Here is a 15,485-nt window from a genome sequence, read left to right as displayed (position 1 = left end):
AGCGCTTCTAAGCCTAGACCGTGGTGAGGCTGCCCAGGGAAGGCAGTGGATGCACTAACACTGCATGTGCTTGGTCAGGCAGCGTTAGTGTGTGTGCCTTACATTTCTGTTTAACCATGCGTGTGCTGACGCTGTAAGGTGTGCAGCTCGGTGAGTAGCACGTGGTGGGTGAGCAGCAAAATGAGCTGTTCTCAGTTCCGTACTGTGCATTACGGGTCCCGGTCATTCTGGAAAGAACGTCACTTTCCGCTGGATTTACCTGACGGCGTGGCCAGGGTTGGACTGACCTCCCGTGGGCAGCTCTCGCCTGCTCCTCCCGCCTGCACCTACCAGCCCAGGAAGGTGCAGCGTCGTATGGGTGCCCCTCCGGTGAAGGCAGAGAAGGGGCGCTGTGCAGTAGGGAGGCACAAGTTGCCATGCCCTCTCTCCAGGCTGGGTGATGTTTGCATCCGTGCTCCATCTGGTGGCTTGCGTCTGTGCGTGCCGTGAGCTAGGACTCTGACGGCATGGAGAGCCATCTAGCCTAATGCCGTTATAAAGTAGTTCTTTCTCCACAGAGGTAAATGAGGGGGAAATGAAAACCACAACTACAATAAATGGCACTAAATAGGTATTTTATTTTTTTAAGAGATTTTTGCTATAGGACATGTGTGCCCGCCAGAAAGACAGAGACAGAGAGACAGAAAGCGAGAAATCACCCCCCGGGGGGATGGCCACACCACAATGCCTTCTCCTCCATTCTCCTCTCGGGATCTTGGGCACGCATGCACATGCGCCTGGCGTGAGTTTAAGCCACTGGGTCCGGGACTTGAACCACGGTTGACTACATGGGAGTCCAGAGACATAGCCATTACGCTAACTGCTGGTCCCACTAAACTTAAGATAGCCCACCACTCCCGAAGTGCCTGTGTGGCTCATGTATTTAGGAAAACGCATTGAGTGGCCCACGAGGAAAGGCCAGTGTGACCCTGGCAAGCTAACACTGAGCTGCTTCAGCCAGCCCTGCCCGCACTCAAGTTCTGTCTCAGTTTATCTAACTCGAGAGAATCCCGTTTGCTTCTGCTGGGACATTTTGGTTGGAGAAGCAGGTGAGATTCCGAAGAGATCTGAGCAAAGGTGCGGCTGGGTGGAACCAGCGAGAGTGTGCCAGCATTCACGCTGCAGCCCAGTCACCATGGGCACCGTGCCCAGGGCCTCTGAGGGGCAGAGAGACATGAGTGTCAGAGACCTCTAAGGGGGTAAGGAGGCAGGAAGGAGCACAGAAATCTGCTTCGTTACCTCCCAGGCATGTATGCATTGCAGAGTTCTAGGCCGTAATCAGATGCTCCCTGTACCTTTATAGAAAGAGACAAGCCCGTCTCTTTCTATAAAGAAACTAAGAATGAGCCTATCCCAGCAGCCTAGCGGTTGAGGGGATCAGATCCCACATAGCCAACGACAGTTCCAGTTCTGGCCCCATCAGCTTGAAAAACACCAGGCCCCTGTGCATGCTTGGCTGAAAACAGGATGGAGAGATGGAGAACGGATTGCAGTGTGGGCACGCCCCACTGGGGGCTGGGGGGCGGCCCTTTGCCACTGTAGAAAAACAGGAACTAAGAATCGCACCAGCTTGTCAATGAGAAAAGGTTACTTTTCAACTTTTAATATCTTTACCCAGTCTAGGCAATTGGCTTGATGGGTAGAGAATATTAGATTCTCTTTGCTAATTTATTTAGAATGACTGTTGAATAAACCATTCAGATTAAATAGAAAGTCCACACCAGCCATGAGAGGTGGCATTGCTTTCAAATTAGAGAAGGCATTCAGTTAAGTGGTCATAAATGAAATGGATTTTACTTTTTGTGAATTATACTTTTGTGGGAAGTCATTAGCTCCTTTTATTACAAAAGGCAAGAGCATAAATCGCAGAACTTTCTTCTTTTCTCATCCTAATAAAGACACTGCTTTTATGGCTCTATCCTTAAGAGTTTAATCCTATCACAGTTTGAGGAAAAAGCTACCCTTGGGAGGGGAAGAGGTCAAAACCGCTACTTGAGCATAGACTAGCTACTGGTTTTTTTTGATGGTTGTTTTTAGAGCTCTTTGCCATAGGGTGCATGTGCTCGCTGGATAGAGAGACAGAGACAGTGAGAGGGAAAGTGAGACATCACCTCCCTGGAGGATGGCCACGCCACAGTCCCTTCTCCTGAGATCTTGGGTAGCACACACACACACACACCTGGTGTGATTTTCAAACCACCAAGTCCAGGACTGAAACTGCAGTCAGTCAAGGGGGAGCCCAATGATATAACCACTATGCAATCTGCTGGTTCACTACTGTTTTAAATAAATAAATAAACAAACGAACAAGCAAGCAAGCCATTCTCTTTTGTTTTACTCTCTTGGTTTAAAAGGACAAAACACCACCATGCCGAGAGATATCATAATTGAGAGTTATTTCTGTCCTCCCTTGGCAAGGACACTTTCTTTTTCCACTTGATAATGATTCCGTTGTTTGGTTCAACTGTGTGATTCACATCTTGCACTCATAATGTAATTGTGTCAGGAGGACTCGAATGAGAAAACAAATGAGTCTCAGAGTGAATAGTTAATCCAGCATCTACCGCGTACATGTCATTCACAGCTCTGTCTTCTCCCCTAAGGCTCCAAGCCACACACAGAAGCCTGTTGACACCGGCATTCCCCACGCTGTCGTTCTTCATGATTTTCCAGCAGGTAAGCCGTGAGTAATGAAGTGGCAGAGCCACGGAATCCAGAAGCCGGCTTCCCCGCTGAGTTCACCTCCCCGCGATGTCCTCCTTCATGTCTGTGGCTGTACTATCCTAGGCTGGAGAGCTTGTCTCTTACTCGTCACTCCACATTCGAGGAGGGTCGCTTGTATCTAGCCATTCCAGAAAGCAGAGCACATACCCTTGCCTTTGAAATTCTTTGCGAGGAAGAGTGAGAGACAGGGTATGTCCCCCTAGCAGGTGGACAGCAGCCGATCGCAGACCTGTTGCAAACTTTGTAACTCTTTCAGAACAGTGGCTGCTAATGAACACCTGCAGTGGAGTACTTAGGTAATAAGTGAAGTACCTTGGCTTCAGAGTTGTCTCAGCTGCTATTAATACTTACTTTGAGGTCAAAAATACCAGTTTAGGGGCCAGCAGGTGGCATTGGAGTTAAGGTACTGGATTCCCACATGGGCAACCATGGTTCAAGTCCTGAACCTGGCGGCTTAAAACTCATGCCAGGCACATGTGTGTGTGTACATGCTCAAAATCCTAAGAGGAGAATGGAGACGGGATTGCAGCATGGCCATCCTCCCAGGGGATGATTTCTCACTTTCTCTGGCTCCTTGGTGAGCACATGTACCCTATAGCAAAAAACTTAAAAAAAAAAAAAAACTTATATATATATATACATACACACACACACACACACACACACATACTTTTTTTGTAGTCACTTTTTAAATATGAGGGGGCCTTCCAAAAGTTCATGGAAAATGCATAGTATTTAAAAAAAAAAAAAACTATGTATGGATTTCAATTTTTTTGCACCAAAATGATCTTGTACTTTAATCCCATTCTTTTGTAAACTTATTGAAGTTCCCTCATACCCTTTATATTTAAGGCAACAAATAAATTCCTGATTTATTTACTACCTCTTTATCCACTTTTAAACTGATTTTTATTGGTGTAATGTCTATGTCACTGGACTCCCATGTAGTCGACCGCAGTTCAAGTCCCAGACCCGGTGGCTTAAACTCATGCCCGGCGTGAGTGCATGCCCAAGATCCCGAGAGGAGAATGGAGGAGAAGGGATTGCGGTGTGGCCATCCCCCCTGGGGGGTGACTTCTCACTTTCTGTCTCTCTGTCTCTCTCCGTCTTTCTGGTGAGCGCACGCACCCTATAACAAAAAAACTCTCCAAAAAAAGAAAAAATAATAAACTGATTTTTATTTTAGTGTGTGTAAATTTACTTACTAAAGAGCTGTAGAACTCCCTTAGTTAATATTATAAAGTAAAATGATTTTTCAGGCATGACCGAGAATAATATTATACCATGCATATAAAAGCCATTCATTAGTCAATGTATATAAGTGAGGGGTTTGTATTGGCACAGTAGGAATCGTTGGCTAGCAAATGGCTTATTTTTAATCACGTCCCATCAATCAATGCGTGGTAAATACTCTAATTTGGTCTTAAAAGAGGGAGTTCATAACGACTATATCCAAAGAACAGTATGTTTTTGTTTTTGTTCTTGTTTTTGCCATAAGGTGTGTGCGCTTGGCAGAGAGCAACAGAGAGAGAGACAGAGGGAGGGAACGGGAGAACTCCACCCCTGGAGGCATGGTCACAGTGCAGTCCCTTCTCCTCCATTCTCCCGTTGGGATTTGACCGTGCATGTTCATCCACCCAATATGATTTCAAGTCGTCGGGTCCAGGGCTTGAACCACAGTTGGTCATGTGAGAATCCAGTGCCTTCACCACCACACTACCCTCTGACCCCAAAGAACAGGATTTTTGAGTTTTTGTTTTTGGTTTTTTGGGTTTTTTTTTTTTGAAGATTTTTGCAATAGTGAGCATATACTCAGTGGAAGGACAGAAACAGAGAGAGACAGAAAGAGAGAAATTACCCCAAGGGGAGTGACCATGCCACAATCTCTTCTCCATTCTCCTCTTAGGATCTTGGGCACGTATGCACACACACACCCGGCATAAGTTTTAAGCCTTTGGGTCTGGGACTCAACCATGGCTGACTACATGGGAGTCCAGCGACGTAACCATTATGCCATCTGCTGGTCCCAAGAACAGTATTTTTTAAAAAGTCATTGAATGGCTGGCAGGCAGTTGTGGTGGTTAAGGTACTAGACTCCCATGTGGCTGCTTTCTCAAACCGGGTGGCTTGCTTTCTCTCTTCTTCTGACTCTGGTCAAATTAAAAAAATACATAAGAATAACAAAATTAAGTAAATAATTTTTTAAAGTCATCGGTTAGTATAACATATTCTCAGAGTCAGCAGAATATATTGCCTCAGTGGACAAAAAATGCTACTCTGTGTTCTCTCTTAAATCTACAACCAGGATAACTCATCCTCCATAATGAATTTTATTTTACAGAGCAAGCTGATGATTTGAGCCTCACTTCTGGAGAAACAGTTTATCTTCTGGAAAAGATCGACGCAGATTGGTACAGGGGGAAGTGTAGAAACCAGACGGGCATGTTCCCTGCCAATTACGTCAGAGTCCTTGTAAGTGGGCCATGCTTACCTCCGCTGGTCACGTGTGACTGCAGGCGGGAACACAGAGCCAAAGCCTAGATTCCTGCATCTTAGTACTTTCTCTTTCGTCTACTCATTTGGCACTTAGGGAAGACACAAAAATAAAGACACTTTCCACTAGGTACGGGGGACAAGCATTACGTTATGGGGTGTGGGAGTAAGTGCCCCGTGCCGTCTGCAGTCCTCAAGTGAGAGGCCAGCACAGGTCTTTTCTTGGAGGATTCTTGGGCACTTCGGGGTGTGTGTTAATCCTCGGAGACATTTCACGAACGAAGTGGTGCCGGATTGTCCTGACCGAACGTCCTCTGAGGTTATGGCACTTCTTCTCCTTTTCTAGGGACGCATGTTAATTTCGCGTTGTTTCATCTTTTCCGCTCCTGTTTATTGCCGTCTTGTTTAAAACAGTGATCTGAGGATAACTGAAGTACTTTTATTGGAGCTAAGGACCCACGGATGGTTTTTCACATAATTTCAAATCTGGGAAAAGTTAGATGAAAGCATCAGAATTCTATACACGCTCATGGCCTGCCATGTGGGGGAAGCTTACATAACCGTGTGTTGGAGTTCGCCCACTGAACTCAGATGGCTGTGAGGCACGAGGGTGGCACCTGACTGCCCCTCAAACGTTTGTATCAGTAGAAAAAATGTGACTCTGTCCCTGGTACAGTGATCCTGTGAACTATCAATAAAGCTAGCTTAAACAGTTCAGCGTTAGGAACTTGTTAAGAAAAAAGGCAACTGATTGTCCATTACATAGGAAACTTAGAAAACAAGTATAGCAGAAAATCTGTTTTTCAAATAGAAAAGGAGTATGAGTCTTTTGGATTATAAAATGTAGGTCTTAAAAATGGTTCAGTGTGTACATGCCCTGATTCTTTAGAGAAATTCAACCATATTCTCTAAAATAATATTAAGGATAATGTTGGTTTTAGCTCTTTCTCATTTTTCTTCTGCCTAGTGGGAGACATTTTACAAAGCACAGTTACCACACAGAAGTCAGTCACCCTGAAGCCCCAACATTGTCGCACAAGTGTGACTTTTAAGCCCTCCAGTTTTAAAAGTTGTTTGAAAACTTTGAACGTTCAGGGGACCAGCAGTTGGCGTAATGGCTATGTCGCTGGACTCCCATGTAGTCGACTGGTTCAAGTCCCAGACCCCGTGGTTTAAACTCACGCCAGGCGCATGTGCATGCGTGCGTGCGTGCATGCCCAAGATCCTGAGAGGAGAATGGAGGAGAAGGGATTGTGGCATGGCTATTCCCCCGGGGGATGATTTCTCGCTTTCTGTCTCTCTGGCAAGCACATGCGCCCTATAGCGAAAACCTCTCCAAAAAAAAAAAAAAAAACCTGGACTTTCAGAATTCATCAAGAGCACTGATTGATTTAAGAGAAACCTCGAAGCCTTAAGCCGTTTCAGACTGCATGTGCGATGGCCACATATTTTATTACAACCGGCTCTGCCAAGCCCTGTAAACAGGTGTTTATAAAGCGCTCGCCACTTAGCAGGTACTCACTGAGTACGAATTCAGAAAAGGTGCCCGAGTTATGAATCAGGAGAAAAGAACCCGCAAGTTTCATTTAGGTCTTTTATTTCAGAGTCAAGGAAGTATTATAGGGCCTCATCACACTTTCTGTAGTTGTGGTGCTGACGGGTGACAGGGAGAGGCCTGTCGCCCGGGGGACGTGGGGTGTAGAAAACTCCAGTATCGGTGAAGAGATGCTTGTGTGTTTCTTCCCTCCAAATAAGAGAACGGTCGATCAGCGTTGGGCAGGCCGCGTCACTGTCACACGTGTTCTTCCAAACCCGCATGCAGGGTTTCTTGCATTGCGCGCCTGCGTCGCCCTCACTGACCTCAGCACCGGCGCAAGCTGGGTGGTGGCAGTCACGCTGTCCTGATTGCGTAACCTTGTGTGTGTTGTACGAGAACCTGGAAAACGGCAACCCTTACCTCATCGTGTCTTCCTAGATTGACATCCCAGAAGGAGGAAATGGGAAAAGAGAAGCAGATTCCGCTCACCGTGTTAAGTAAGTGTTTTCTGTGTCCTTCACTCAACACAGTCGTGGCCCACAGAGAGACGCTTCTGTCTAGGATGGCCATGTATGTTAGGCAGCCCGTGTAGCCTGGGCGTACGGTGGGCCCTGCCGCCTCGGTGTGTGGGGGACACCCTGCGATGTGAGCACTGCAGCAGAGTCACCTGACAGCGCGTGTCTCGGAAGAAGCCATGCAGTTAAACGATGCCTGGCTGACGACGCAAAGGAGCCACGTGTTCCCAGCATGAGAGATTACCAAACACGCGTGACCACTCAGGTTCTCTGTGTCTTTCTCATTGTGAGGAAAACCTCGCTTGTTTAAAAAGTAATAGTGAGGGGCTAGCAGGTGGTGTGGTGGTGAAGGCGCTGGGTCCCACACGACCGGCCCCACTGTTCGAGTCCCAGGCCCGTAGGCCTGAAAACGCACTGTGTGTGTGTGTGAGTGTGTGTGTGTGTGTGTGCGCGCGCGCCAGGAGCCATGCTCCATTGTGTTAACTGCATGGTCCCAACAGGTGTGTGCTTGCGTGCCCAAAGACTCAAGAAGAGAACAGAGGAAAGATGGTTGTGGTGTGGCCATCCCCTCTGGAAGAGTGCTCTCTCACTCTCCCTCTCTGTTTCTCTCTCCAGTGAGCACATGTGCCCTGTGACAAAAAAACAAAAATGTAATAGTGGATTAAGATTGTGATGTGATGCCGTGTGCTGACAAGAGCTGCCCTCAGCCGCATTCCACAGGACACTGGGACAGCGACAAAGCAGAGGCCACCCTGACACCTCCCCCAGCCAGGCTCGGTGGGGCAGAGAGGGCTTCGGTGTCCAGTGTATTTTGTTTGGGGCCTTCTGGTGTTTACCAATAAGTTATTAGAGGGCCCAAATGTTTTTGCTGTGGAAAATATTTAAATCCTATAGAAATACGCATCCCAGAGGGACCAGCAGGGTGTGTAGCGGTCAAGGTGCTGGACTCCCACACGGCTGACCGTGGTTTAAAGTCCTGGATCTGGCAGCTTACAAATCACTCCAGGCACATGTGCATACGTGCCTACAATCCCAGGAGGAGAAGGGATTGTGGTGTGGCCATCCCCCTAGGGAGTGATTTCTCTCTCTCCCTCTCTTTGACTCTGTCTCTCTCTCTCTTTTTCTCTCTCGCTCGCTCTCTGGTGAGCACACGTGCCCTATAACAAAAATCGAAGAAAAAGAAAGAAAAAAAAAGATAAATGGACCCTACCCAAACTGCTAGACCGTTTTTATTTTTAAGAACTTGAAGAAGGGAAAGGAAGAGTTAAGGTGAAGGGGTCTTCTTTATTCTGAGGACCTTTCTGTGAATTTGTGTACCCTTTCAGATGTCATTGTAACTCCTTTGTGATTTAGCACACTGCCACCATGCAACTTTATATTGTAGTTAAATGAGCAAATTAATAGAATTCACTGCCTGCTGAGGACTGTAAACCTGTCTGTGAATAGGTCAGACAGAAGGAGAAGCTCCCGGAAGACCTGAGAAAACACACGCAAAGGTTATCACAGATCAGAAAACCGAGGCCACGACAGCCGGGTTCCGTTTCAGGCTGTTTCTCTCCTATTCTTAAAGCAGCATGTTGGGACCAGCAGTTAGCATAATGGCTATGTTGCTGGACTCGCATGTAGTCAACCATGGTTCGAGTCCCGGACCCAGCAGCTTAAACTCCCACCGGGCGCATGTGCATCCGTGCCCAAAATCCCAAGAGGAGAATGGAGAAGGAATTATGGCATGGCCATCCCCCTGGGGGGTGATTTCTCACTTTCTGTCTCTCTGTCTCTCTCTGTCTGTCCGGTGAGCCCACACGCCCTATAGCAAAAACTTCTCCAAAAAAAAAAGAAAGGAGACCTTTTTAAAGGAGATACAAAATCTTTATTTACTTTTTTTAGAGAGAGATTTTTGCTGTAGGGTGTGTGTGCTTGCCAGAGACACAGAGAGAGAATATGAGAAATCACTCCCCAAGGGTAATGGGCACACCGCAATCCTTCCTGCTGTCTGGATTTTGGGCACGCACGCACACATGCCCAGTGTAAGTCACGACACGAGGTCTAGGACTTGAATCACAGATGGCCGCACAGGAATCCAGTGCCTTAACTTCTATGCCACCTGCTGGCCCCAAAAAATCATTTTAAAAAGTGACAGAGGCTGGCCCCATGGTCTTGTGGTTAAGGACACCAGATCCCACGTGGCTGGCCACAGTTTAAATCCCAGCCCTGGCAGTTCAAAATCAAGCCAGACACCTGTGCATGCCCCGGATCCCTACAGGATGCAGAAATGGAGGAGAAGGGGTTGCAGCGTGACATGCCCCTTGGGAAGGGTGTTCTCCATCTCTCTTTCTCTCTCTCTCTGTTTCTCCATCTCTCTCTGGCAAGAACTTACTTCCTCTGGAAAAATTACAAGTAAGTAAATAAAAGCAACAGAATTAGGTATGAGATCGTGTGTTATTACAGGCCGAATGTCTGGTTTTGCCAGACCTCCTGGTGTTGAGGCCACTCCTCAACCTATTCAGCACACTGACTGATGCAGCTCTGTGGATCACGGGCTCGCTCAGCAGACATCCGCTGTGTCCTGCTCCGGTTCTTGATCAGGACATTTGGTGTCTCGTCCTGAGGCTCAGCCCCAGCACTCCCAGACGCAATGCACGTATGATTGAAGGGGCTCAGGCTGGGCCACGGGCGTGTGGCAAGGACACAAGCCCGAGGCTGGGGAGATTCCGCAGTGAAGTACAGATCAAACAACGTGGCAGCGTGAGCTCTCCTCCCAGCTGCCTCGCTTGAATCCTGGATGTGTCCTGTGACCTTGCGCTTGAATCTTGCCGAGTGAATTGTGAAAGTAGTGTCACTTGAGAAGTGTAACTTGGGGCGAGGCGGTAGTTTAGTGGTTAAGGCACTGGACTCCCACATGGCTGGCTGTGGTTCAAGTCTTAAACCCAGCAGCTTGAAACTCATGCCAGGCACGTGTACATGTGTGCCCAAAAGGAGAATGGGGAAAGGATTGTGGCGTGGCCATACCCCCTGGGGTGCGATTTCTGGCTTTCTGTCTCTGTCTGTCTCTGTCTCCCCAGCAAGCGTATGTACCCTATCTCAAAAACAAACAGAAAAAAAAAAAATGTTACTTACTGTTTTTTTAAATTAGCCTAGAATCTTTTGTTCCATAGTAAATACAGAATAAATTATTTATCAAAAGATGGAATAAAGGGTTGAAAGCGTGTTAGAAGTGAGTACTCTCGAGTCTAACCCACAAACGTGTTCCTTGCTCAGAGACTCGAGATGCGTTGCTCGGTTCGAATACATTGGAGACCAGAAGGATGAGCTAAGTTTCTCAGAGGGAGAAATCATTACCCTGAAAGAGTACGTCAGTGAGGAGTGGGCCAGAGGAGAACTGCGAGGCAGAACCGGGATTTTCCCCCTGGACTTCGTGGACCTCGTGGAGGATTATCCAACTGTTGGTGCAAGTGTTCCAGGTGAGTATCGAGAATACGGCTTGGTGATATGTCATGCCCTGGGGCTGGCAGGTGGCGTGGTGGGTAAGGGTGCTGGACTCCCACATGGCCAGCCATGGTTTGAGTCCTGGACCTGGCGACTTGCATTCTCACTCCCCCCACCCTTTTACTCTGTCCCTCTCTAGTCCAATTAAAAGAAAGAATAAGAAAGGAAAAGTGGGAGAGAAAGTAAGTTAAATAAAATAATTCTGAAAAAAAAAAAGTCATGTCCTAATTCAGGTAAACCAAACAAAAGGATAATACCTAGGCTGTGTAATAATCTACAGGGCCAGCAGATGGCATAGTAGTTACGTCCCTGGACTCCCACATGGCCAACTATGGTTTGAGTCCTGGACCTGGTGGCTTGAAACTCATAACAGGTGCATGTGTGCTCAGATCCCAGGAGGAGAATGAAGGAGAAGGGATTGTGGCATGGCCATCCCCCCTGGGGGGGGGTGATTTCTCACTTTCCCTCTCACTGTTTCTGTCTCTCTCTAGTGAGCACATCTGCCCTGAGGTAAAAACCTCTTTAAAAAAAAAAAAATACTAGGAGTTAGTGGTGTTGGCCCCATGGCCTAAGCGGACCCTGCATGGCCACCTGAGAAGTTTGAATCCCAACCCCAGCAACTTGACACCCCAGATGTGTGCTGCCCATGATCCCGATGGGATGGAGAAATGGAGAACAGATTGTGGTGTGATCTCGCCCTCTGAGGAGTGCTTTCTCCCTCTCTCTATCTCTCTGTCTCTCTGGGAAGTACATGTGCCCTCTGGCAATTGAACAAAAATAAACAAATAAAAATTTAGAAATAAAAATATAGATAGTAATTTGTCTGAGGCAGTCATTATTGTAGTCTATCTTTCTTTTTTTCTTTTTTTTTTTTCTTGCTTTAGGGTACATGCACTCACCCAAGAGAAAAAGAGACAGAGACCATGAGAGAGAAAGTGAAAAATTACTCCCCAAAGGGGATGGACACGCCACAATCCCTTCTCCTCCATTCTCCTCTCGGGATCTTGGGCACGCGCGCACATGTGCCTGGCGTGAGTTTAAGCCACTGGGTCCAGGACTCAAACCGCGATCGGCTACATGGGAGTCCAGTGACATAGCCATTATGCCAACTACTGGTCCCTATGTAATCTTCCCAAGAGTTACTTTTGCTGTTTTGGGTACTTGGCAGTAGCTTCAATGGCAAAGGCTGTTTTATCCTTTTCTTTTTTTTAAAGCGGTTTTGTCATAGGGTACATGCACTCACCCAAGAGAAAAAGAGACAGAGACCATGAGAGAGAAAGTGAAAAATTACTCCCCAAAGGGGATGGACACGCCACAATCCCTTCTCCTCCATTCTTCTCCTGGGATCTTGGGCACGTACGCACACTTACACCCAGTGTGATTTTCAAGCCACCAGATCTAAGACTCACACTGCCATCGGCCATGTGGGAGTACAGTGACATAACCACTGTGCCATCTGATGGCCCCGGCTTTCTTTCCTTTCCTTTCCTTTCCTTTCCTTTTCTTTTCTTTTTTCTTCTTTTCTTTTTTCTCTTCTCTTCTCTTCTCTTTTCTTTCTTTCTCTTTCTTTTTAATTATTTTATTTATTTAATTTTTTTAACTTGCTGTAGTCATCAGAGACAGAGAGGGAAAGGGAGAAAGCAAGCCACCAGATCCTGGACTTGAACCGTGGTTGACCACATGGGAGTCCAGTGCCCCAACCATCACGCCACCTGCTAGACCCTTCTCTTTTTCTTTATTCATGTACATGCATGTGAGAGAGAGAGGAGCACGTCCTCAGGGTCTGGTCACCACGCTGTACTCTTCCTCCAGTTCTCCACTCTGGGCCTCACCGGGCAGGCCCGGTGTGTTTCATTCTGGCCAGGCGGGGGATTCAGGCATGGGCATGTCGGATCCAGCTTCTCTTGAGCAGCATCTCACCTCTGCATCATGAAGCCAGCCCCAAGAGATGGCAAGGACTTAGCAGAAATGGACTCTAGAGGATGGCAGTCGTGTGGCACTCTTCACTCCACGGGTCCATAGACGGGCCCAGAGGGGTCTACGGGGCAGGGTTCCACAGCCATCTTCACTCCACGGGTCCATAGGCGGGCCTAGAGGGGACTGCAGGCAGGGTTCCACAGCCATCTTCACTCCACGGGTCCATAAACAGGCCTAGAGGGGGCTGCAGGCAGGGTTCCATAGCCAGCTTCACTCCACGGGTCCATAGACGGGCCCAGAGGGGGCTGTGGGGCAGGGTTCCGCAGCCAGCTTGTGAGAGACTGGTCTGAATCCAGGCGTTTCATGCCCTCCCCCTCCCAGGGGTGTATTTAATACCTGATGGTCTTCACATCTGACGTATGACTTTTTTATTTTGCTTTGTTTTATTAACGTAGGCACAAAGATACCACCAAAGACCAGCAAAGAAGATTCTCGCTCAAATGCACAGGTAGGCTACTTGAATAACCACAGTGACGGCCAAGTTCAAACCCCAAGAGGAAGATAAGTCATATTTACCAAGAGAAAATAGGGCAACCAGAGGGCACAGAGGCAGTCCCTCATGGCTGATTGCATGGTTCGAGTCCTGGACTTGGCAACTTGGAAAACACACCAGGCATGGGTGCCCCACACCCTAAGACAAAAATGGATGAGAAGGGATTGTGGCATGTCTATGCTCCCCAGGGGGTGATTTCTCACTTTTTCTTTCTCTCTCTCTCTCTCTCTCTCACAAGTGTACGTGCTCTACAGCAAAAATTTAAAAAGACAAAGAATGAGAAAATAGCAAGAAGTCATTTGTCAATTCATATTGCAGATGTTTGCGATACATTAAATAGTTAGATGGTCGATGCATTTCTTGCACATGGAGCTCATACGAAGACAGCCAGGCTTTGATAAGAAAACGAAGAAAGAGACATGACTAGAGAATTCATTAAAAAGATAGAATAAGGGGGACCAGCAGTTAGCGTAATGGCTATGTCGCTGGACTCCCATGTAGCCGACCACGGTTCAAGTCCTGGACCCGGTGGCTTAAAACTCATTGCAGGCACAAGAGCATGCGTGCCCCAGCGAGAGGAGAACATGCGTGCCCAAGATCCCGAGAGGAGAAAGGAGGAGAAGGGATTGCAGCATGGTCATCCCCCTGGTGGGTGATTTCTCACTTTCTTTTTCTCTGTCCCTCTCTGTCTTTCTGGCAAGCGCACACGCCCTATAGCAAAAAATAAATAAATAAATAAATAAATAAATAAACCAAAATAAAAAACTCCCCCCAAAAAAAAAGAATAAGTGGCTAATATTGAAAAAACACTGTTGGCAGAGGGGCATGTGTGTGCTTAAGAGAGACAGAGAGAGAGAGAGAGAGAGACATTGAGAGAAAGTACCTCCCCTGGGGCGTGGTCATGCTGCAGTCCTTTTTCCTCCATCCCTCCCTCCCACCAGGATTCTGGGCATACACACACACACACACACACACACACACACGTGTCGTGTTTTTCATGCCACTGCGGCCAGGATTTGAATCGTCAGTCATGTGGGATCTGACTGTGCTACGGGGCCAGCTCTGAGAAAATAGTTACCTCTACTAGTCGTCTAGGAAATGTGGAACAAACTGGTAATACTAACCATCTACTCTAATTAACCAAGATTCATCGCAGGGGCCAGCAGGTGGCGTAACGGCTATGTCTCTGGACTCCCACAAGGTCGACCTCAGTTCCAGTTCTAAACTTAGTGGTTTAAAGCTCAGGCCAGATATGCATGCATGCACGCCCAGGAGGAGAAGGGATTGCAGCATGGGGGGCGATTTCTTGCTTTCTGTCTCTCTGGCCAGGGCACACTCCCTATAGCAAACATCTCTCCAAAAAAAAGTAAATGTCATGGGAGGAAAGATCCGTTACTGGGAATGGCATGTAAAACTGAATAAATGGCATACAGAGGCCAGAAGGGGGTCCAGGTGGTGGCACAGCCGTCATGCAGTTGGACCCACATGCCTGGGCAAACATGTACCTATGATCTGGTGCTGGCTGAGACGGGGGGTGGTATGGGAGACCCTGTTGGAGGTGGCCATTTTTCTCTCTAAATTAGAATAAGGGGGCCGACAGGTGGCATGGTAGTGAAGGTGCTAGACTCCCATGTGGCCAACCACCCAAGTCCCAGACCTGGTGACTTGAGAATCGGGCCGGGCACACGTATGTGTGTGTACTCAAAATCCCAGGAGAAAAATAGAATAGGGATTGTAGCATGACCACTGGGATGGGGGGTGATTTCTCACTGTCTCTCTCTGGCAAGTGCATGTGCCCTATGGCAAAACCTTTAAAAACAAAATTAGAATGAAATGCATTTAATTTGTTAACTGCCTCTGAGGGATAAGATTATGCATATTCCTACTTTATACATTTCTCAACTTTCCGGTTTTGTTTGTTTGTTTGTTTGCTATAGGGCACGTGCACTTGCCAGAAAGACAGAAAAACAGAGAGACAGGGACCAGCAGTTAGCATAATGGTTATATTGCTGGACTCCCATGTAATTGACCGTGGTTCAAGTCTTGGACCCAGTGGCTTAAACTCATGCCAGGCGTTTGTGTGTGGGTGTGCCCAAGATCCCAAGAGGAGAATGGAGGAGAAGGGATTGCGGCGTGGTCATCTCCCCTGGGGGGTGATTTCTCACTTTCTGTCTCTCTGTCTCTCTTTGTCTTTCTGGCGAGCGCACGCGCCCTATAGTGA

The 15,485-nt window shown here is 47.5% G+C and overlaps 1 protein-coding gene across 1 annotated transcript in view; it reads left to right on the top strand.

Annotated features, from left to right (window-relative positions):
- Positions 1-15,485, top strand: part of SH3D19 (SH3 domain containing 19) — a gene marked incomplete at its 5' end in the record, with an annotated part of 64,190 nt that overhangs the window by 40,827 nt on the left and 7,878 nt on the right. Inside the window, 5 exons of the mRNA XM_014590998.2 lie at positions 2,643-2,715; positions 5,105-5,235; positions 7,232-7,290; positions 10,567-10,769; positions 13,167-13,219. Of these exons, the coding sequence (XP_014446484.2) occupies positions 2,643-2,715; positions 5,105-5,235; positions 7,232-7,290; positions 10,567-10,769; positions 13,167-13,219 (519 nt within the window). The remainder of the gene's footprint in view (positions 1-2,642; positions 2,716-5,104; positions 5,236-7,231; positions 7,291-10,566; positions 10,770-13,166; positions 13,220-15,485) is intronic.

Source organism: Tupaia chinensis, unplaced genomic scaffold (genome assembly GCF_000334495.1).
Source record: "Tupaia chinensis unplaced genomic scaffold, TupChi_1.0 Scaffold000521_1, whole genome shotgun sequence".
NCBI classification, from domain to species: domain Eukaryota; kingdom Metazoa; phylum Chordata; class Mammalia; order Scandentia; family Tupaiidae; genus Tupaia; species Tupaia belangeri.
Note: the sequence above shows the minus strand (reverse complement) of the source record. Positions and strands in the feature narration are given on the sequence as shown.